This window comes from Rhinatrema bivittatum, chromosome 3 (genome assembly GCF_901001135.1).
Source record: "Rhinatrema bivittatum chromosome 3, aRhiBiv1.1, whole genome shotgun sequence".
Lineage (NCBI taxonomy): Eukaryota > Metazoa > Chordata > Amphibia > Gymnophiona > Rhinatrematidae > Rhinatrema > Rhinatrema bivittatum.
The window spans coordinates 375348841-375372568 of record NC_042617.1 but is presented as its reverse complement, the minus strand read 5'-3'; the positions used below and the strand labels follow the sequence as shown (position 1 = coordinate 375372568).

Below are 23728 nucleotides of genomic sequence, written 5' to 3'. Positions count from 1 at the left end.
AGCAGAGCTGACATGTTCTAAAGAAAATGTGTTCCTTGCAGCTCTGATTTTGCTTTTGGCTTCAGTTCAGAGTCTACAGTCTAGAACAAAATTTCAGAGTTCAAGGTCATCAGCAACTCCTATCCTGTGGGATAGTATGGGTCTTCTTAGTCATCTCCTTGCAATAAGGTATTTGGTATTTATGTTCTGAAGATGAGTTTATACAAGGAAGGAATGGTTACTCTGTGTGTGTAGACATTAACTTCTAGAATATTTTCTACATTCTCTCATAACTTTCTCTGCAGTTGAAGAACACAGTTGATGTGGTACATTAAATGCTGAAACAAAAAGGACTAATTAATTAGTTTCCCTAGTTGCCATACATAGGAATACAGTAACTGACCTACTATTTGTCCACCTTGAAACCTGCAATTGTTCAGATAATTGGAAAAGTCAGATAACTAGATTGATGACGTTTATACACAGGAAAATCAATAAATGAGGTGAATTTAAGCTGTTTGGTTACTATGCTTAAAATAATTTCTATATTTATATTCATTTGATATTACACCTTTTTCCAAAGTCAGTCTCAAGGCAGAGTACAACAAATTTAAATAAATTGATGCATTTGCACAGCTTATAATCCGAGTCAGAAGTTACAATTAGACTGGCATTGGGAACCAGCATAGGGAACCTATTTTTTATATAACTTAGAGTCCTCTCTTTTTCCTTTTGTATATAATAAAGTTCCTGATTAGGAGTTCAGGAAGTTAGGCCAAGGGGATGAGAGTCTCTGTGGGGAAAGATCTGGCTGAAAAGTCATGCCTCTGCTTTTTTTCATGAATTTAAGGTAGCATGGTTCCAGGCGTAGTGTGGATTCTTACTGAAGTTAAATGAAAAATACAAGGCAATGCGAAGCATAGAATTTTTTTTTTTTTTTTTAATGAAACTGCTTGAACATGCTATAAGAATCTGGAACCTGGATCTGGATTTCCTGCTGTCCCATGGAAAATTTTTGGAATTATCATTTCAAGCTGCTTAAACATGCCAGAAGAATCTGGAGGCTGCAACCTGTAAACTGTTGGACATTGGTATCTTCAGGCAGAAGGCTGACATGTAGGCAAAGGGATGATATAAGATTATGGTCCCCCGGAGGTCTTCACACTTCTCTCTCTGGCTCAGGAATGAAGCAGGGCTCTCAGAAAAAAACCCGTTGGTTCTGAGTCTACTTTCCAATATGCAGCAGTGGGCATAAAAATAAAATACATGAAGGCAGGTCTTCATATAATAAAGGATTTTATCTAAGAAATGAGTTTGACTAGGTATACAGATATTAGCAGATCTCTGTAACTGGAAGTTGCTGCATATTTGAGATGACTCTTTAGCAGAGAGAGAGGACTGAATCCTTAACTCTTTGTGTTCTGTGTTCCCTTCTCTACAGTATGGGGTAGTTTTATTGTTTTAAAAATGAGCCAATATCTGCATCTGCATTCCTTCAGTATTCTCTGATGTGACAATGTCTCTTTGATTCTTCCAGGACCCACTTATTAGCATCTAGGTATGACTTTCCTGGAGAAAGAAGCCAAATTGTATTCCTTTAAATGTTCCCAGCAAGCTAGGGGCAGCTATTATGCAATATTACTCAGTGTGCAATAGCTCAGGCCTTTCAGAGCAAAAGCTCAAGCTTGGGCCTTACTTTAGCCAAGTTGAATTGTAATATGGGTAAGCCAGGCAGCCTTGCTGAATAGTATTATACTATTGTATAATCATATTCACTATTGTATAATACTGACAGATGAGTAAGAAAGATGCTGATGATGGTGGTCAGCCCAGTAGAAAAAATGCAGCTGACACTGGTCGATTAGTTGGACTTATCTGATCTATGGACATCATCCAACGAAGCAGTTAATTAGTCCAATTGGATAGTTGGTGATCAGAAAATAGGTCAGTTGCTTTATAAGTGTGACAGGGCACTAAAACAGAGCATGGTCACTAGTTGGGCCCTTGGACAATTCTGAGGTGAATGAACATAAGAACTTAGCCTTTACTTTTGGGACTGAGTGATGTCCAGTATAACAGAGGTTTATCATGGAGATTTGTACATCTCTTTAAGGTAGTGTTTGAGAGAAAACCACTAGAGGAAGCATTCCTGGGCTTAATATAAGTTGGTGCTCATTGGGATATGAGACAAAGAACAGGATATAATCTGGCGGAAAGCTGGAGTGAAGGCTGGGGGATTTTCTCTCTCCTTCTTGTAGTCATGGCTGCAGTAGATGCAGAATGTTCTCTTGGGCAGTTCTACTGAGCTACCTGGGAGGAATCATGTGCAACCCCTGTGCCAAGGGTCACTTTCCCAGCCCTGGGGAGCATTTGTCTGGCAACCCCAGGGTGGGATAGATTTCGTCTCTGGGCATGGGCTGGGGACAGGATAACCTGTAAGGCCAGACTGGATGAGAACACTTCAAACACACTTCAGAAAATCCAATGTCCACACCTTACTTGTGCTACAATGAAATAAATATTTATTGTAATCCAAAGAGAGAGAAATAGAAGAAAGCATAGTTCAAACTCAGAATAGATTTAATGGTCATATTGGTCAAAACACACAATTCCCAGTTCTTCATGTTGTCTCTTCCAGCTGTTTCACTTTAGCCTATGAGCACAAATGATTCCATCTCCTCTTTTGTCTTTTGCTGCACTTCACGTTCAGCACTCTCTCTCTCTTCCTTTCTTCAGGGTAGTCTTTCACAATCAGCACTCTCTCTCTCTCTCTTCCTGTACATCAGGGAAGTCTTTCACAATCAGCACTCTCTCTCTCTTTACTTGTGGGACCAGTGAGGGACCCTGGTGCTGTGGTGACCTCTATTATAGAAGGCACCACTTCACATCCACTTCAGAAGCAATTCATATTCAGACACACACTTTAGGAGTGTCATCAGAGTCTGTACATCCCCAGTCCTTTGCTGAAATAACCAGCTGTAATCCTCCCCAAGGTCCAGCCAGTCCCTCCAATACAGTTCTTGAGCACAAGCCCACATATAAATATCTTCCCTTTTTGATATTCAGTACTCAGTATTCAGATTCAGTTTACAATCCAGCCTCTGTACCCAGAAGCAGCTCTTGAGACAGTGCATCCCCCTAGTCCACTGTTAGTCTTGAGTCCTGCATTGAAATAATCAGCTGCAACCTTCCCCTCAGGTCCAGCCCCCCCCCCCCCCCCCCCCCCCCACAGCACAGTCTCTGTATCCAAATTCCAAACTCCAAGCTCTTCTTACTAAGTAAGAACTTATAATCCTCTCTCATGCACTTCTGTTCCACCTCAGGAAAGTTGGAAATCCCTGGCATTCTTTTGCTCACACGTGCAATCTACACTGGTCTCTCCTCTCAGTCCAACCCAGACTGTAGGTCCTTGGTAGTGCCTCTGGATGAAGCACAAATGTTCTCCTCTACTCTCCTTGGCTTCCAACCCACCTTGTAGGCTCTTGCTAGCACTTCTGAATGAAGCACTGCTGTTCTTCTCTAGAGCCTTCTGTTGTCCTGGCTCCTTCCTCAGATGATCAGCCCTGAGCCCTGTGCACATACTCCTTAAATACAAGTGCAACTCACACTACCATTGGAGAGCAATCACACTTGCCACTCACCACACACTGCACACACACCTACAAAGCTGGCCTTGCACCACACTCCAGAATCTTCGTCATTATAGGAAATAGGATAAACTTTTAACCTTCCACACCCCTTATAGGAAGGGCTTCCTACTATCTCCTCCTAATAGCCAACCTCCTTAAGATAAACTTTAAATAACCTTGGTTAACCAAAACATTCTCATTTTAAAGTATAAGCTGAACTTTTAAACTCCCCCTTAAACATTAAGGGGCCAATACAATACAGTGCGCTCAGCCACGTGCACTGTATTGTATTGCAATAGGGGGATTAGCGCCTATTTAACGCGCGTCCGACGTGGAGTGAATGAGAGAGCGTTCATCACATGCAAATGGATGTGAATGAGGCTATTATTCATTCACTCCAATGCAAAAAAATAAATGTGCATCTCAGACACACATTTATCGCTCAGATATTAACGCCTGCCTGGAGCAGGCGTTAATAGCTGAGCGCATTGAAAAAAGTACAGAAAAGCAGAAAAAAACTGCTTTTCTGTACTTCTTTAAAAGTTTAAAAAAAAGAAAAAAAAAGCCTCAGCCAGCCGCATTGAAGACCAACGCCTATATGCTTGGCGTTGGTTTTCATAACCGGCAGACCACCGGTAATTGCGGGGTCGCGTTAGCAAGGAGACACTAAGGTTGCACAAGCGACCCTAGCTCCTCTTTGCTAGCGCGACCCCCTAATTTGTTTATAGCATGGCGCCCCCCTTGCGAGTGCCATGAGCACATTAAGAAAGTGGGCGCTGAAAAGTCAGCGCCCGCTTTCCGCGTTTATTATAGCATCGGCCCCTAACAATGAATACATAGCCCTAATACAAGAGAGCTACACCACTAATCTAATGACCCCTTAGAGTTACACATGGAATTTGCAAGTGTAGAACTCCATTCCTGTGCCAGGGAATAAGATGTAAAAGGATTTTCTGATTACCTAATGCTATCTCTTTTGCAAAAGAGGATGGACTAAGGGCTAGTCTCTGCTAAGGAGAGATACAACAATAATCAAACCGCCAACACTAGTCTTAAGAATTATTAATATTACTCCCTCAGATCAAGTACAATACCTAGGAATATAAATCGATGAGAATTTCACCATGAAAAAGCATATAAGCAAATTAATAAAAACAGGATACACCAAGCTGAGAATATTACACCGACTGAAACCTCTACTAACAATACAGGATTTCCGCACTGTCTTACAAACACTAATATTTTAAAACTTAGACTACTGCAACTCCCTATTACTAAGTCTACCTTCAAGCTTAATAAAACCACTACAGCTACTCCAAAATGCCTTTGCTAGACTATTACTAGGAACCAGGAAATTTGGCCACATCACCCCCTCACTGGTGGCACTGCACTGGCTTCCTCTACAGTCCAGGATTCATTATAAAGTATTAAGCCTAACTTTTAATATCATCAACAATACTGACTCATGCTTATTAGGAGTGTCATTTCAACACTATGCACCACAGAGAACCCTAAGATCACAAAACAAGGGACTTCTAATGGTGCCTTCTACTTGGAACACACATCTAACTCAGATAAGGGACCAAACGTTTTCCATAGCAGGCCCCGAGTTGTGGAACTCCCTTCCAGAGTCAGAACAGAATAAAAGAATTTCAAACGTGAACTGAAAACATGGTTCTTTAGAAAAGCTTGCGATCTAACATAAACCACCAATATACTGAAAACCTCATAGTCAACACAAGTGACAATGACAGTGAAGTTAGCAATAAGTAATGATTGTTGTAAAGTGTGTAGGTAGTTGAATTAGAATCTGCATTTGCTGTAATGCTGACTTTGAAAATGTATGAATATGAAGTCTATAAATCCACTGTTATATTAACCAAGAATATGTACGAACATGAATAAGAAGAGATATCTGATGTGGTTTTGACCTAGATTATGAATGCTGGCACAGAATTTAATTGTTGAACAAGATTATGAGCGGTGATTTTGTAAACTGTTGTGATCTTATTCTGGAATGACAGTATATAAAACGCCTAAATAAACAATAAGAACAGAGAGGAGCTGATGCTATGCTAAAAGAGATTTTTGAAGGACTTGTGTTTTGTAGTTGTTGTCGTTATTACTGCCATTAATAGTGTAAGAAACCTGTGTACCCTGAGAAACAAGTGATTTTTACAACTGTGACTGCTGGTAACCCCAGAATTTTGAAATAAAAAGTTTTGCTTGACGATACCCTTTGAAGTCAGACCCTCCTTTTTCCTAAGGCATGAGTTCAGCAGAAGCCATTATCAGTTGTGGTAGAAGTTGGGGAGCAATTAGAGATGGGTCACACAAGGGAAAAAGGCATTTGGGGAGCCTTCTCTGTCCAGCTTGGTATTTACAGCTCCAGCCTCTGAGCCAGGTCCACCACACCTTCTGCTCTACCATTTCAGGTTTTGAACCCACATAGAGACTGTTGCTCTATTCTCAAATAGGAATCCAACCCTCTATCACTTTATGTGCCCTAACAGGTTACATAAGAAAAAAGCTTTACTAAATAAACACAGTGATCTTACTGACTGATCCTAACTAGGTTTTTTGCAGTTTCTGGAAGATTCAATTTAATAAGTAAATAAGTATCTGATAGATTCTTTTCTTCAATGCTGCAGAATATTAAAGGTGGTCTGATACAGTCTTGGCAGCTGGTTGACCAGGAAACCCTCGGTCAGAGCAGGCAGCCGGAGTGGCCAGCCATTCTTCATAACCTCTGTTTTCTACACTGTGCTGCAAGATTGAGAACTCAGTATGGAAGCACTGCAGGGTGGAACTCCAGAGATGTGCTGTGCTTTGGAGTCTCTGAATTTATGGTAAGTCTGTATAATCTGAATGAACACCAAAAAAAAAAGTGTTAGGCAATATCATATCATGTGCCTTGCAAGCAGTATAAAAATTGTCGTGCGGGCTTAGCAGTATCATCGTATAGAAGTCTGTTTTCAAAGGGATAAGCCTCCTAACTCTGGGAGATGTGGCTGAAAATGAGCTTAATTTACCTGGACAAAATTTAGTCAGCTAAGTCAGACACCCTTGAAAATGAAACTCATAATGCTTATTTTGTGTTGCAAAATGGATAAAACTCTCAAAATGCCGGGAAAAATCATAGAAGGTATTCTAAATAATAAAATCACAGAGCAAATAGAAAGGCATGGTTTAATGGGAAGTCTTGCCTTACCAATCTGCTACTATATTTTTTTGAAGGGGTTAATAAATGTGGATAATGGTGAGCTGGTGGATGCAGTGTATTTGGATTTTAAGAAGGCGTTTGACAAATTCCCCCATAAGAGACTCCTGAGAAAAATAAAAAGCCATGAGATAGGAAGCGATGTCATATTGTGGACTGCCAACTGGTTAAAAGATAGGAAACATAGAGAAGGTCTAAATGATCTGTTTTCTCACTAGAGAAAGTTAAACAGTGGAGTGCTTCAGGGATCTGTACTGGGACCGGTGCTTTTTAGTAAATGTATAAATGATCTGGAAAAGGGAACAACAAATGAGGTGATCAAATCTGCAGATGACACAAAATTATTCCAAGTAGTGAAATCACAAACGGATTGTGATAAATTGCAGGAAGACCTTGCAAGACTGGAAGAGTGGGCATCCAAATGGCAGATGAAATTTAATGTTGACAAGTACAAGGTGATGCATATAAAGAAAAGTAAACCCATACTGTAGTTATACGATATTAACTTCCATATAAGAAGTTACTACCCAGGAAAAGAATCTAGGCATCATTGTGGATAATACTTTGAAATCCTCAGCTCAGTCTATGGCAGCAGTCAAACAAGCAAACAGAATGTTAGGAATTATTAGGAAAGGAATAAAGAATAAAATGGAGAATGTTATAATACCTTTATATTTCTCTCTAGTTAAACCACACCTAGAGTACTGTGTGCAATTTTGGTCGCTGCATCTCAAAAAAGATATAGCTGAACTGGAAAGGTACAGAGAAGGGTGACCAAAATGATTAAGGGGATGGAATGGCTCCCTTATGAAGAAAGACTAAAAAGGTTAGGGCTGTTCAGCTTGGAGAAGAAACAGCTGAGGGGGTGATATGCTAGAGGTCTATAAAATCATGCGTGGAAAAGAACAGATAAATGTGAATCATTATTTAATTTTTAAAATAATACAAAAAGTAGGGGACATTCCATGAAGATAGTAAGAAGCACATTTAAAACAAATTGGAGAAAATTATTTTTCACTCAATGTACAATTAAGCTCTGTAATTCATTGCCAGAGGATGTGATAAAGGTAGCTAGTATAGATGGGTTTAAAAAAGGTTTGAACAGGTTGTTGGAGAAGTCCATAAACTGTTATTAACCAGACAGACTTGGGAAAAGCTGCTAATTATCCCTGGGCATCAGCAGCATGGGATCTGTCTACTGTTTGGGAACCTGCCAGGCACTTGTGACCTGGATTGGCCACTGTTGGAAATAGGATACTGAGCTTGGTGAACCCTCGGTCTGACAGAGTATGTCAGTTCTTATGTTCTTATGTAAGTGCTTTTAAAGTGCAAACCAACTGAATAACAAATAAATACAAAGTCCTTCAAGGCATGCTTATTTAAAAACTGTGAAATAACACTCGATTTTTCCACATCTGACAGCAGCCATGTTTTGTTTTGCCATAACATGGCTACCACAGGGAAATAACATTTTCACTGGATTGGTTACTTGAAAAGAAAAACTTCAAAAAGATGATAGCAAATCTACATCCACAACAAAGTACTGCTGAAAACTAGCCCCAAAATAATGGGGGAGCAGACAGCAGCATGCACAAAGGTGACACTTTTAATAATGTATTGAAAGGTATGTTTTATGATAAAGCCTAGCACTTTTTTGGTGTTCATGCATATTTTTTTTTCCTTTTAGCGAGTGAGTATTGCTTTAGTGATTTCACCTCTCCTGTTTCTATGAGACTGTATAAATATTCAGGCATTGCTACCTGTCTGCTTCACCACACGCAGCAGGATATGCAGCCAGTTTCTTATCAAAGGGGCTTTTGCCAGCAGTGCTGCACTCAATGAAACACTCTCTGTTATATTCATATTAGTAAATATAATTTCTCATGTTGCACTCCCCACCACAAGCATAGGGGTAATTCATAGTCTGTTCCAAAGGAGGGGGGATGCAGGCTACATAAACAGTTTTTAATTTTGGGAATCTTTTCACATCTTGACCAGCGTATGCTGGAGCTATCATCCAATTATCCTACCCCCACTGGGAAGATACTTCTGATATGGATAATGATGCATGAGAAAGAAGGCTCTTTAGAAGATCTAGAATGGACAAGAAAATTACTGCTTTTCTCATCTTTGATGCTGATTTGGTTTTCTCAGTCTTGGCTTAGATATTTCTATTTAAGTTACAGTAAACAATCTATTTTGAACACCAACTCAGGACTCTGTTTGTTTGTTCTTTTTCCTTTTACCCAGTGCTGTGACTGAATGGATGGACCCTGGTTTGAATTTTGTCTATTTTGCTGATTCTGGCTTCCTAGCTCTTATTCTGGACAGTTTGGCACCTCTTGGAGATTTTTTAGCTAGATTGTGAAATTGAGACTGTGATAGTGATTGTCTGTGCCAGGGGCCCTGAAAGATAATTCTTTCTCCCCATACGGACTTGAACCCGGAACCATGGCACCCTTGGTTGAGGCTAATTACCCACAAGGGGGACCGGCCACACTCTCTTTCCCCTTTGTTTGCTTTGTCCTTGTTGTTAAGTTCAGCTGGGGAAGTTCTCAAACTGGTGGGAAGGAAGCCACACTGCTGGATTTATTTATTTTTATTTATTTACTGTACTTACTTGTTTTTAATTCACGCTTTCTCATTGGTTGCTCAAAGCGCATTGCAGGAATGCAAGGAGAGGAGGACTTTGTTCTCCACTCTCTAGCAGAATCTAGTGGTGGCCCTGGTCACTCCCCTAGCAGACACATACCCAACCATCCTGACTCTTCTTCATAGTTACTAGAAAGAAAATTGGCAGGTAAGGAGCATTTTTCTTTTGAAAAAAATAAGTATTTAGGTAGCTTAATTGAAAATATTCTGATTATATAGAAGTCTACAGTAAAAAAAAAAAATAGAAACCCAAAAAAACTAAGGTAATTTTACCTGGATATTTTTATCTGGCCAGACTTACCTGGGAAACTTTATTCATTGCTGCCCAGATAAGATTAAGTTACACCCTGGAAACAGTCCCAGTACCATCTCTTCTTTCCTTAGTAAATTTTGTATAGGTCATGATTTGCCTCTACGAAATGTGGCTGGGGAGCATGGGAAGCAAATCAAACCTCAAGATTTGTCTGGCAATCTCCCATAGTTAGCCAGATAAACGTTTTAAATATTGATCTCATAGCTGCTATAGGACATGCAGTATATTTTCAAAAATTAGAAGGAAACAAAAGCGAAAAAAAACCTCTGCAAGTCCTAAGGAATGTTCTCATGCCATTATGGTTGATTAAGCCATGGGCAAGTACCACAAGGTCCAAATCTCAACAGGTCAAGCTTGCAGGGCTTCTCACTTTTCATGGTAAACAAGGTGGAATATAGCCATCTACTTTTCATTTTGTAGCATTCCTCCCAACTGAACTAAGGAACCTTCTTGTGTCTACTGCCCCGACTTGGTATTAAAAGGGCTAATACAATCATTTTATCCTGAAGAAAAAAAAATTGCTTTTTGTAGATCCATTAGGAAAGATAAATCTAGTTCACTTTGAAGATCTATTCACTTAAAAATATATGTATTTACAGTTTCCTTTCCCATCCCCTGTATTGATTTTTGTATAGATTTGTCTGGTTCAGAGGAGCTTCGGCCTAACCACCTCTAAGGCAGCTGAATGCCTAGGTACAGTTATTGAAGCTGGAAGTACATACTGAGAGAATGCAGGAATGCAATGGAAAAAAAAATATCTTTTTTGCTTCTGCTCTGGCACAGGAAGGTCTGCAGCTACTGAAGGGTGAATTTAAAGATGAAGATCTTGAAACCGGAGGAAAGGCGATTCCATGGGATGCAATCCGATATCTACTTTCTGAGGTAAAAGTCACGTCAGAAGTGATGGGTTTTTGCAGTTATTCTAATTGGTTAAATGTGAGACCATCCAATATTTCTAGCCTAGAAAATCTATTGCAGTCTAACAACAATGTCAGGTTCTACACTTCAGAAAACACTTTGCTTGTCTGATAATAAGTGGGTGGCAGATAAGGTGAGGCACTCTGGCTTAGTGTTGCATTTGTCTCCCTGCAGATCATCTATGGACGCAATGTGACAGATGACTCTTGTCTGGCAGGTTTCACAGCCATGGTTGATTATTGGATAAGTCCTACTGCAGCAAAGAGAGGCTGCGAACTGACAAAATGTGAGTTACTGTAAGCCCCTTTCAGTCCAGATGTTTCTGTGCTTTACCATAGGGCATGAGGCCATTCATTTTATCAAAACAGCTTTCAGAAATGAGAATGATTTAATAGAGTCTTACAGCTTGCATTTCTTCTCTCAGAGCATGATATTGGCAGTAGAGGACTGAATGTAATGTTAGTGTAAAGCAGATGATTGTTTTTTTATTATTATTATTATACTGCAGCCTCTTTCTTAACTTCACATTTGGTAGTAGAATAAGGGGCTAAGAATAGCACACCAGCATGGCCAGTATGCAAGTCATCTATGTTCAGATTCTTCCTTGTGGGTTTATACCAATAAGATCTCTCTTTTTCTTTCTTGCCTGTGTGTGTGCATGCACTATGAAGAGAAAACAGCATGCTTACCTGTAATAGTAGTCTTAATGGAAATCAGCTATACAAGTGGGAAAGGGTGACTGATTCATCCTTCTTGTCAAAAAAAGGAGAAAGTTTACTTTTAATGTTAGAGCAATTTTCCTGGCAGTTCAGTGCTTAATTCCAGGTACTATACTTTTTGCTTGCTCTCTGACCACCCTCCCAACCCAATGGAACCCCCATCACCACTGCGGAGAGTCGCTGACAGGGAATGAGCAAGAGCTTCAAGTTACAAAAATCTCTTCACAATTTTGTTTTTCCCCTGGAATGTTTCACAGGGCTATATTTTAATGCCACACATCTTTGGAAAAGCATTTTAATATAAGCAACCTGTGACTGTTGAGCCACTGCTTCTGTAGAGGTAAAGAAGGCTGTATGACTTACCAATGTGAGCAATGCATAGTCTGCTTCCATTAGTCCCCTGTCTCTGGGCCATGACAACATCTGAATTCCCCTGTATTTCCTGTAGTTTCTAGTTTATTGGTTTTTTTAATATACCGTCGCATCAGTAAAACCTTCACAACGGTTTACAATAAAATGGAAGCAATGAAAATACAATAAGTCATTAAAAGTGAATAGATGGCTATAAAATAATAAATAATTAAAAGTAGTAGAAGTGTTAGAATCATAAAGATACAAGAGAATGGCAGTTACAATATAAATTACAAAACATTATAAGAGAAAGTAATCCTTAGAGTTAAAAATTTCTTAAATCTAAACAGTAAGCAAGAGGTCATTTGTTAGTTAAAAAGCCATGTCTTAAGCTCAGTCTTAAATTTCTTAATGTCTGCTTGACGTCTTATCTGGGCTGGTAACGTGTTCCAGAGTTTAGGGCCGGCTATTGAAATTGCTCGCTCTCGGACCTGACTAAGATGTGCTGTCTTTATTGGTGGAATTGTTAAAAGGCCCTTGTTTGCCGACCTGAGATTTCTTTGTGGGATATGTAAACGGATCGCAGTATTTAACCAGTCAGTTTTTTCGACATAAATGATATTGTGTATAATATATGCAGTTTTATATTGTATGTGGTATGTGATGGGTAACCAGTAAAGAGCAATTAACCCAGGTGTAATATGGTCGCATTTTTTACTGTCAGTCAGCATTCCGGCGGCATTCTGTAACACCTGAAGGGGACGGGTTGTGGAAAGAGGGAGTCCTAGAAACAGGGAATTGCAGTAATCAATATTAGAGAAGATCAAGGATTGAAGGACTGTCCTGAAATCATTCATTTCAAGTAATGGTTTTAAAGTAACCATCTCTCAATTTAGTAGATACATTTTTTTTCAGGCTAAGTTTAGAATCTAGGATTATTCCAAGGTCTTTTACGAACAAGGTCGGCTTTATCTTAATGTTATTCTCAAATGAAAGTGGGGGGATGACCTCGTTTCTACATTTCCTTTCTAGAAGTATTATTTCCGTTTTCTCCATTTTTAACACAAGTTTCATATGTAGGAGGAGGAGGAGTTTTATGGCGTTTAAATATACCGCAAATTATCTTAAATGTTTTTTCAATGGTGTCTTCAATGGGGACAAGAAACTGGATATCGTCGGCATAAATATAAACATTTAGACCTAGTCCTGTAAGTAAATGACAGACTGGTAATAAATATATGTTAAAAAGGGTGGCTGTACTTGCCCTAGTAATGCCTAACACCCCTGCCACATGAGGACTTTACTTGTGTTAGCAAACTACATCAGATGGAAGCCAGGGAAAGGATGACAAATTGGCAGTTTTGCTTTTAGCATCTTTAATCATAAATATTTAAAATCCAAAGTAAGCTTATAGATAAGCATACACAGTGCAGATATAGTCACTTCAGAATGCAAAGAGAAAACCTAGATTACAAATGAAGTTTTGGCTTTCACTTTGCAGTAAAGTACAAGATTCCGGCAGCTTTCTTTAACTCGGCCGCTTCCATGACTTCCCTGGTACAGGCCTTGGAAGCCATCCCTCAGCACTCTCTGGACGCCCCTGAAGCTTTCCACATGCATCCGTCTCCAGCAGTAAGTGGCTGCCTTTATATTCTGGGCCTGTATCTGATTATCTGATAAGTGAGTAAGTTTGCAAATGCTTTCATTAGCTACTTATGGAACTGCTCTGATGTGATGTGATTGTTCTAGAGACGGAGAATATGGCGGCAAATAACGACTGCAAGGCTCATACAGTCTACCCATTTTCCTTTTCCAAGGATGCTCCAAATTTCTCTAACTTCATCCTAGCTTCCCCACTGCTATAAAGTTCCTCTGTGTTTATCTCATGCATTCTTCAATTCCAATATTGTTTTGTCTCTACCACGTCCATTGGGAGATTATTCCACGAATTCACTATGCTTTTTGTAAGGAAATAATTCCTTTCATTACTCTTTGTCTAACCCCTTTCCAATCCCACTTGAGCTTCCTTTTCACTGAAAAATATATAGCTCATGTGCATTATTAATACTGTGGAGGTATTTGAATGTCTCTGTCATATCCCTTTACTCCACTACAGCAGTCATAGATAGTTCTTTAAGGCTCATGGTACAGGCTCTATACCATTCTGTTAGCCACTGTGCTCTGCCACGTCCATGGGAACCCAGCAGAAAGCAAGGCTTTTGTGTTAATCTGGCTTTTTCAGTCAACAAATCAAAGTAATTAAATATACTAACCACAATTCCTATTTAAGTGTGTCAGAGGTCATATTACTAGCAAAAAAATCTGAAAAATTAAAAGGTCTATTGCAGGCCAACTCAAATGCAACATCATGTTAGAGCATACACATTTCCAGAAATAGTTTACCTTCACCACATACCTTGTACTTTTCATATGAGTGTCATCTCTCTTTTTCCCCTAGATTTATTTTGGGCAGGACCGCTATGTCTTTTCTCAGCTGAAAGTGCTCTGTGATTTGATGCCACTGTATGATGAAAGCAAAGGGGTGATGGCACAGGACCTCATCGGCTCTCAAAAACGTTAGTAAAATCATCAGCGGTCTATTACGTGGTGTATGGCTGTGTCTTGAGTAAGAAGTCTTCAGTTCAAAATAAAACAAGTTGCCTTCATTAGGCTGGTCACAAGCTCTGCAGTTGCAGCAGAGTATTAGCTACATATTCTTTTAGGTGGTTCACCTGAGACCAACAAATATCATCAAGATCCCTCTTTTCAGTTCATTTCATTCCTAGGGTGAGCTGTTAGTGTTTGAGCTTTTTCTGCACAGACGCTCGCAATATTGATGGCCTCTCGTTTTACATTTCAGGTAAAAGGAGGTTAAAAAAAAAGTGCACAGAGCTTGCCAATCAGTATACTTGTAGAATTTTAAAACAGCATCTTTTCTGCTCAGATATTTAATTTCCTACAAGTTAAGGAAAAGAAAACAACTTCCCATACATGTAAAAGAAGATGCTGTTGGACTTTTGTCTGATTCTTAAATTTAACACCTTTGGACGCAAATCCAGCAGGACTTGTTGCAGAAATCATTTGTTTTTGGGGTTTTTTTTTTTTATTTCCTGTGAATTTTGTCCCCTTCTAGTAGCAGGAAATTATATGGCTAAGAGATTCCAAAACTGGGCAAGGAAAATGACCAATTGTAGACTTTTTTTTGCAATATTTTTTGCCCTGCGTTTAGTCAGAGCTTCAGTTTGGAGCTCTCAGAATGTCAGTAAAATGAGGAGAGAGTCTATGCTGATCCTTAGCAGAATCCCCTGAGGTCCTCGTGCTGCTTCGTGCAAAGCATGAACATAGCAGGAACAGCTGAAGAGACGATTCAGGGAAGGGGCGTTTGAAACTAGAAGGTATGACTGTGATAAAACAGCGCATACGTCTTTTATTCCAAACACAAGGAAAAATATAAGGACTTAACAGGGGCAATTTTGAGGCTGCCATAGGGGCTGGCAGGCCCTTGGAAAAGTTATCTCCATGGGCTTGTAAGGTTCAAAGGATCTCCCCCCCCACCCCCTTCACAGGGTTTCCATTTGAAAATCAGGCCAGTGCTGCACAGTGGGTACTTTTACCCACTGTCGTGGTGGTGGGGATGGGGGGGACAATTGTCAGTGACCCTTTTTATGCAGTTTATGTAAACAAAAGTCTGAAAATTACACTGCCCATGGATAAGAACATAAGAAGTAAGGTCAAAAAAGCAAGCCGATTTAGGAATAACTGCAAAAGAGGAAGCAATAGAATCAAGAAGATCCTGAACATAACCCATCATTGATAAAGAGGAAATACCCAACTTGGGGGATGATTATTACTTTATATAAACCATTTCCAAAAAAAATAACAAAAACTCAGTAAGGACCAAATTTAAAAACTGGCAGAAAAAGGAACCCCATATATTTGCGAGAGTTTGCATTCGTAGGAAATGTAAAGATCACTCAAAAATGCTGCAGCTTTCTTCACTATGGAATAAAAAACAGCTGTACAAAAAAAAAGCTCCTAAAACGCCTGAAACCTAGTCAGCTCAAGCAATTTCAAAGTAACAGAAGTTTAGCTCAAGGGATACATTTGTCACTAGATACAAATCTGAGCCAAAACAGTATGGGCCAGATATTAAAAGGGTTACGCGCGCCAGGCCTATTTTAAAAAGGCCCGGCGACGCACGTATAGCCCTGGGACGCGTGTAAGTCCCAGGGCTTTACAAAAGGGGCGGGGAGGGGGCGGGGCTGGGTGGTCCAGAGGCGGGGCTGGAGGCTTCCAACAGAGCAGCCATTGCCGCTGTGTCGGAGGATCGCATGCTGGCAGGGAGGGAATGGGGGAAGGCAGCGTGGGTTGGCGCACGCAAGGTGCATAATTGTGCACCCCCTTACGTGCGCCAACCCCTGATTTTATAACATGCGTGCACCTGCGCACACATGTTATAAAATCGGGCGTACATGTGCGCGCGCCGGGTAGCACGCACACATGTAGGCCGTGTGCGCTTCTTTTAAAATCTACCCCTATGTGTACTACTTGGGATGTGCACACGAATTTTTCCCATTTTCATGTTGTTTGTTTTCTGAATTTAGAGGGTTTTAAGGGGGGGGGGGTTCATTTTTTCATGTTTTTGATTTTCAGGAAATAGTGCACCCTATTTGCCAAAAAAAAAAACCCAAAACACTACACAAAATTGTTTTGTTTTTAATTTTCAATTCATTTAAAACAAAACAAAAATGGACTCATTTGTCCCATTTTGCACTTTTGTTTCAAACGAATGTACGGTCTTAAGCACTGCATGATGTGTGAAAAGCACTGAGCGGCATGCGGACAGTCATTAAATCTGACCCAGAGATATGAAGAATTTGCTTTCTCTTCTCAAGTTCTAGGCCTGCAGCTTAAGGAGAAGCTAGGCCGCCCTCACTCACTGTCATGTGTGCTACTGGGAGAGAAGACGGCAATAGGAAGGCCTTCCCAGATCACCTCTACCCAGATCCTCCCCTCACCTGCGAGTTCTTGTGCTGCTTATCATATAGACTTACCTGGTCACCCTGAGATTGCTGTTGATTAGCAGATGGCGGGGGCTGGGGGAGAAGGAATGGAATAATATGTATCTGCTTTCTCTTTTCCACTCCCCCCCCCCCACCACCACCACCACAGTTTTCTCTCTTTCTTCCACCCACCACCAGCACCTGTCCCCCCTCCAGAGATGATCATATTTTCCCCTTCCTCTCTCCCTGACCCCAGCACTCTCTTTGTTCCCATCCCCTATAAGTCACAGCTCCATGACCCTTGGCTGAGTGAGTCCCAGGTCCTGGAATCACAGCTGCAAACTGAGTTTTGTGTGTGTTGCTGACATGCATGCTCACCCCCTCCTCCTGTGCAGACATCGTAGAGGGGCAGTGCCCAGCCTGTTAAGCACACATGACAGCGCTCAGGCCCTGCACTGAACTTTGTTTCTGGTGTTGCTGCTGCTGTGCTGGGCCAGCACTGCTCTACACAGGCTACTGGCATGGCAGTCACCGCCCTGGATGATGGCATGGCAGCAGCAGCAGCAGTAATCCGGTGCCTATCAACATTTTGCGCCAGAGGCCGTTTCCTATATTGCTTACAGCTAAATTTGGGGTTTCTGTGTCTTTGTACATGAAGAAGGGAGAAGCTTATGAAAGCAGGACTGGCAATGTCTTACAGATGCGCACTGCCTTTGTACACAGGTAGATCTGCTTGTTCTGTTACATCAGTCACTGATCTCCCTTCAAGAACTGAGAGTGCCCGGGCCAGTGACCTTCTGAGGCACTCCCAAACAATGGAGCTATGGGACATCTGCTGTTCTCTCATAGCTAAAGGACCCAAGGGTTGGAACAAGGTAAGTGTTCTCCAGCCCATAGCATGTGGCACTCACCTAGCCTCTTAAAAGAAATTCTGAGAACTCAGAATTGAAAAACCTAAAAAAAAAAAAAATGGACAGTTTTTCAGTATTGAGTCTCAGCCATAATAACCAATGAGGGTAATTGTTGATGTAGAAACTAGGGGTGTGAATCGTGTGATCGATCGTCTTAACGATCGATTTTGGCTGGGGGGGGAGGGAAATCTGATCGTCGTGGGTTGTTTTTTTTAAAAAATCGTTAAAAATCGTAAATCGGGGGAGGGCGGGAAAACCGGCACACCAAAAAAAACCCTAAAACCCACCCTGAACCTTTAAAACAAATCCCCCACCCTCCCGAACCCCCCCCCCCCAAATGTTTTAAATTACCTGGGGTCCAGTGGGGGGGTCCCGGCGCGATCTCCCTCTCTCTGGCCACGATTGCGTTAAGAGAAATGGCGCCGGTGGCCCTTTGCCCTTATCATGTGACAGGGCAAAGGTAGCGCCTGCGCCATTTTGGTTCCTGGCTCCCGACGTCACGCGTGCAGGAGATCGCCCCCGGACCCCCGCTGGACCCCCAGGGACTTTTGGCCAGCTTGGGGGGGCCTCCTGACCCCCACAAGACTTGCCAAAAGTCCAGCAGGGGTCCGGGAGCAACCTCCTGCACGCGGGCCGTATTGCCAATCTTCAAAATGGCGCCGGCGCTACCTTTGCCCTCACTATGTCATACGGGCGACCTTGTAGTTTTCTCCTTGAAACTCCGTAGTTTCCTCACTATACCTGAAAGGCACACTTCATTCTCCTTCCTCTCCTATATAGTTTCATGTTGATACCTGTAATTCCTCTTCTCCTTATCTTTTGTAGATGTGCATGGACCCGATTGGGGTCCATTCCAACTCCTTTCTCCCCTCTCTCCTTCTTTCTCTCAATAAGATTGAAAGTCATCCTCTCCTTAGATCTTGGTGATCTCAGATCCATCATGCATGAAATGAACCTCTCCCAGTTGATAGCAGAACAAAAACTAAATTAGCTTAACTGAGTCCCAAAGTACTGGGAACTCCAAAAGTAAATAAATTAATGAAAGACTTAAAAGTGAATTGGGAAGGTAGAAACTCCCATCCAAATAATATGCTCCATGGAGACAGAGGTTAATCAATAGAAAATTAGAGAATGCTGCCCCTACAAAAACAAAAGGGGAATCCACAGGATAAAATGGTGCCTTGGCTCTGGGACATACCATTCATCAGCTTCCTCATGGGGAGCAGCGAACCCACAATGTTATCCTTAGGTCTGTCCCCATACCAATTGGTATAGTCTTCTACCTAGCTCTAGTAGGGAACTAACTGGATCCTACACATATATAACAGATAGGGCAGCAGACAAGCAGGGCTACAGATCCCAAGAAACTAGAAAAATAAATAGATATAAAAGTATTTTTCCTTTGTAGTTTTACATTGGATATTAATGGTAGAGCAATACACTGGGCTGATTATAACAGGGGTTCTTAGCTTAATCCTCAGGACACACCTAGCCAGTCAGGTTTTATATCCACAAATAATATGCATGAGAGAGATTTGCATATAGTGCTGTGCATACAAATCTATCTCATGCATAATTATTATGGATGTCTTGAACACCTGACAGGCTAGGTGTTTCCCAAGGACTGGGTTGAGAACCCTGGTTTAGACAATGCCCTGCAGTGGCATTCACCTGTTAGGTACAGCATCCTGAGCTGGAACATTCATTCTCTTTAATGTTCTTGAAAGAAACAGTGTTAAGGCTATTGCAGGCCTTAATGTACATAACACAGTTAAAAACACCAATACAGTTCAATAAATTCAGCTTTAACATTAACGTGGCCTAAATGCTGCTTCATGCACTGAAATGAAAATCATGCTAATGAGACATTAACACGTTAATGCCAAAAAGCTAAATTTAACTATAGCTCAAGAGCTGTAGTTATCTTTCTTGAGCTGAGTATCACACACTAATATATGTGCTGACTCTCACATGCTCTACCACACACACAGGTTCACTCTCTCACTCACATACCCAGGCTCCCATTCTCACACACACAAAACACTCAGGCTCCCATTTTTACACACAAAACCCCCAAACTCCCATTCTTACACACAAACACAGGCTTCCATTCTTATATACACACACACAGCCTCCCATTCTCAAATACAACCAACCAGGCTATCATTCTCTTGCACATAAACACGCAGATTCCTATTCTCTCTCACACACACATCTTCTCCCTGCCCTTCCCCTGGTGATTGCTTAAGAAAGCCAGAAGCTCTGACTTAGAACTGCTTCTTCCTCCCACCTACCTGTGGCACTGAACATCTCTGCCCCAAATCCCTCCCCACTGCCAAGCACCTCTCCAAAATAGAAATGCGTAAGCCCCACCCCCAGTTCAAAACCATGCCCCCATCAAAAATGCCCAAAATCGCAACTTCTTATCCAAACCCCCTTCACCCTGGATGTCCTCTTGCCACTAGGAGTCTCTGGTCTTTAATGGAGCAGAAGTGATCTTCAGTTACTCTTGCTCTGCCGGTGCCAGATGGCTTCAGCTGATTCAGAGCTCCTCTTTGCTCCATGCTTGAGAGTCAAAGAGAAACCTCTGGTCAGCTGGCTCAGCAGGATCAACTACAGATTGATCTTTCCCATTAAAGACCAAGGGACTCCTATTGATTAAGCAGGGAAAAGGTTTGTGGGGATGTGCTGTGAATTTTGGCATTTTGGGTGGGGGAGGGGGGCAAGGGGCAGGGAGAGGCCTGCCAGGTTGAGATTTGTTGTGGTAGGGGTGCTCAATGCCATAGGGGTAGAGTCTAAGTTGGGGCTTCCGGTCCTCTTAAACATTCACAGGGTGGGAGGGAGCAGGATTGCACATTCTGGGAGGGCCATTACAGTTTGCTTGTATATTTAATGAAATGTAAGAAAGTTCAGTTGGGACTGATGCTTATTCAGTTTTTTGGTCCTGAACTCTGTGAGATATAGAGACCATTAAAAAAACAATATATGATAGTGTCTAGCAGTCCTTATTAAAATGTATTCTATACTGTGTTTTTTTATTATCTTTCTCATAGGGGGACAGGCTTCTCTGTTACTCCCTCCTGTTGAATGTCTAGATCTTTTACATCTGTGGAAAACCACCATACAGGACACCAAAAATTGTGGTTCCCAAACAAAATTTCTTCTTACTTGTAAGAACTTTATAAGAAAATAAATATTCATAGTCCAATTACTGCATACACTTCATCTAAGACAGTTCTCATGGTAAAGGCCACTTCCAGTGGTAAAAACAGTTAGGGATGTGAATCGTTTTTCAACGATTAAAATTATCGTCCGATAATGTTTATATCGTCTTAAATCGTTATAGAACATGATACAATAGAAATTCTAACGATTTATCGTTAAAAATCGTTAAATCGTGTTAGTGCGCACTAACTCGAGTTAGTGCGCACTAACTCGATTTAGTGCGCACTAACTGAAAATGATACAAATAAACACTTTCCAGGTCACTGAAGGTCAGTTAGGAATGAATATGTGTTCCTATTGGCTGGCTGCCCTCTTATCTATTGATGTTACCAAGGTTACCACTGAGGTGATGGTTGGGGGGATGGGAAATGGAACTGGAAACTAACGAACACCAACAGAAAATGAAACAAAGTGTTCACACTTCCCAGGTCAGTAAAGGTCACTTAGGAATGAATATGTATGTATGTATTCCTATTGGCTGGCTGTGCTCTTATCTATTGATGTTACCAAGGCTAATACTGAGGTAATGGTTGGGGGGATGTGAAATGGAAACAGTTGGAAGCTTGACAAAAAAAGTAATGTAATGATCAGCACTCACGTGACTAGAACTTGTTTGTTTATTATTTTTGTTAGCAGGCACCTGAAATGCTAGTGCATGTTGAATTTGCCAATCACTGTGCATTTTAGAAAGGTGGTCCTGGCTGGAACTGTACACAGTTCAAATATATGTAATTGATTGTTGGTAAGTGTATTTTTTAAGTAGCCACACTGGCACAAGTATGTTTACTTTTCCTCCTACTTAACTCACTAGCTCAGCTTTGTAAGAAGGGCTTCTCTGCTTGTGTGTTGTTTTTGTTTGGTGTGAGGAGAGCAGAAACATCAGATCTTTATTCAATCTACTACAGTCATCTCTTACAGTGCCCTATCCCTATTAATACCAGGAGTGTTGTGATCTTCCTGCACACAGTGCCCTAACCCTGATACCAGTCTGAGACAGCTCCCTCCCTGCATTACTAGTGAGAGGCTGGCTTCACAGACAGGGGGGAGCTGCCTGACCCTCACTCCTGACTTCCCCCATGTCCCAGCTAGTGAATGGTGTGTGGGTGAGGGGGGGGGGGAGGATGGTGAAGTCTGAGACAGCTCCCTCCCTGCATTACTAGTGAGAGGCTGGCTTCACAGACAGGGGGGAGCTGCCTGACCCTCACTCCTGACTTCCCCCATGTCCCAGCTAGTGAATGGTGTGTGGGTGAGGGGGGGGGGGGAGGAGGATGGTGAAGTCTGAGACAGCTCCCTCCCTGCATTACTAGTGAGAGGCTGGCTTCACAGACAGGGGGGAGCTGCCTGACCCTCACTCCTGACTTCCCCCATGTCCCAGCTAGTGAATGGTGTGTGGGTGAGGGGGGGGGGGGGAGGAGGATGGTGAAGTCTGAGACAGCTCCCTCCCTGCATTACTAGTGAGAGGCTGGCTTCACAGACAGGGGGGAGCTGCCTGACCCTCACTCCTGACTTCCCCCATGTCCCAGCTAGTGAATGGTGTGTGGGTGAGGGGGGGGGGGAGGATGGTGAAGTCTGAGACAGCTCCCTCCCTGCATTACTAGTGAGAGGCTGGCTTCACAGACAGGGGGGAGCTGCCTGACCCTCACTCCTGACTTCCCCCATGTCCCAGCTAGTGAATGGTATGTAGGTGAGGGGGGGGGGAGGATGGTGAAGTCTGAGACAGCTCCCTCCCTGCATTACTAGTGAGAGGCTGGCTTCACAGACAGGGGGGAGCTGCCTGACCCTCACTCCTGACTTCCCCCATGTCCCAGCTAGTGAATGGTGTGTGGGTGAGGGGGGGGGGGAGGATGGTGAAGTCTGAGACAGCTCCCTCCCTGCATTACTAGTGAGAGGCTGGCTTCACAGACAGGGGGGAGCTGCCTGACCCTCACTCCTGACTTCCCCCATGTCCCAGCTAGTGAATGGTGTGTGGGTGAGGGGGGGGGGGAGGATGGTGAAGTCTGAGACAGCTCCCTCCCTGCATTACTAGTGAGAGGCTGGCTTCACAGACAGGGGGGAGCTGCCTGACCCTCACTCCTGACTTCCCCCATGTCCCAGCTAGTGAATGGTGTGTGGGTGAGGGGGGGGGGAGGATGGTGAAGTCTGAGACAGCTCCCTCCCTGCATTACTAGTGAGAGGCTGGCTTCACAGACAGGGGGGAGCTGCCTGACCCTCACTCCTGACTTCCCCCATGTCCTAGCTAGTGAATGGTGTGTGGGTGAGGGGGGGGGGGGAGGATGGTGAAGTCTGAGACAGCTCCCTCCCTGCATTACTAGTGAGAGGCTGGCTTCACAGACAGGGGGGAGCTGCCTGACCCTCACTCCTGACTTCCCCCATGTCCCAGCTAGTGAATGGTGTGTGGGTGAGGGGGGGGGGGAGGATGGTGAAGTCTGAGACAGCTCCCTCCCTACATTACTAGTGAGAGGCTGGCTTCACAGACAGGGGGGAGCTGCCTGACCCTCACTCCTGACTTCCCCCATGTCCCAGCTAGTGAATGGTGTGTGGGTGAGGGGGGGGGGGAGGATGGTGAAGTCTGAGACAGCTCCCTCCCTGCATTACTAGTGAGAGGCTGGCTTCACAGACAGGGGGGAGCTGCCTGACCCTCACTCCTGACTTCCCCCATGTCCCAGCTAGTGAATGGTGTGTGGGTGAGGGGGGGGGGGAGGATGGTGAAGTCTGAGACAGCTCCCTCCCTGCATTACTAGTGAGAGGCTGGCTTCACAGACAGGGGGGAGCTGCCTGACCCTCACTCCTGACTTCCCCCATGTCCCA

General features: G+C 42.6%; 1 protein-coding gene across 1 annotated transcript in view; it reads left to right on the top strand.

Annotated features, from left to right (window-relative positions):
* LOC115088599 (dynein gamma chain, flagellar outer arm-like) overlaps positions 1–23728 on the top strand; it is a 535861-nt gene that overhangs the window by 495785 nt on the left and 16348 nt on the right. The window contains exons 97-102 of the mRNA XM_029596857.1: positions 6260–6457; positions 10577–10675; positions 10886–10997; positions 13283–13413; positions 14240–14357; positions 17508–17659. Of these exons, the coding sequence (XP_029452717.1) occupies positions 6260–6457; positions 10577–10675; positions 10886–10997; positions 13283–13413; positions 14240–14357; positions 17508–17659 (810 nt within the window). The remainder of the gene's footprint in view (positions 1–6259; positions 6458–10576; positions 10676–10885; positions 10998–13282; positions 13414–14239; positions 14358–17507; positions 17660–23728) is intronic.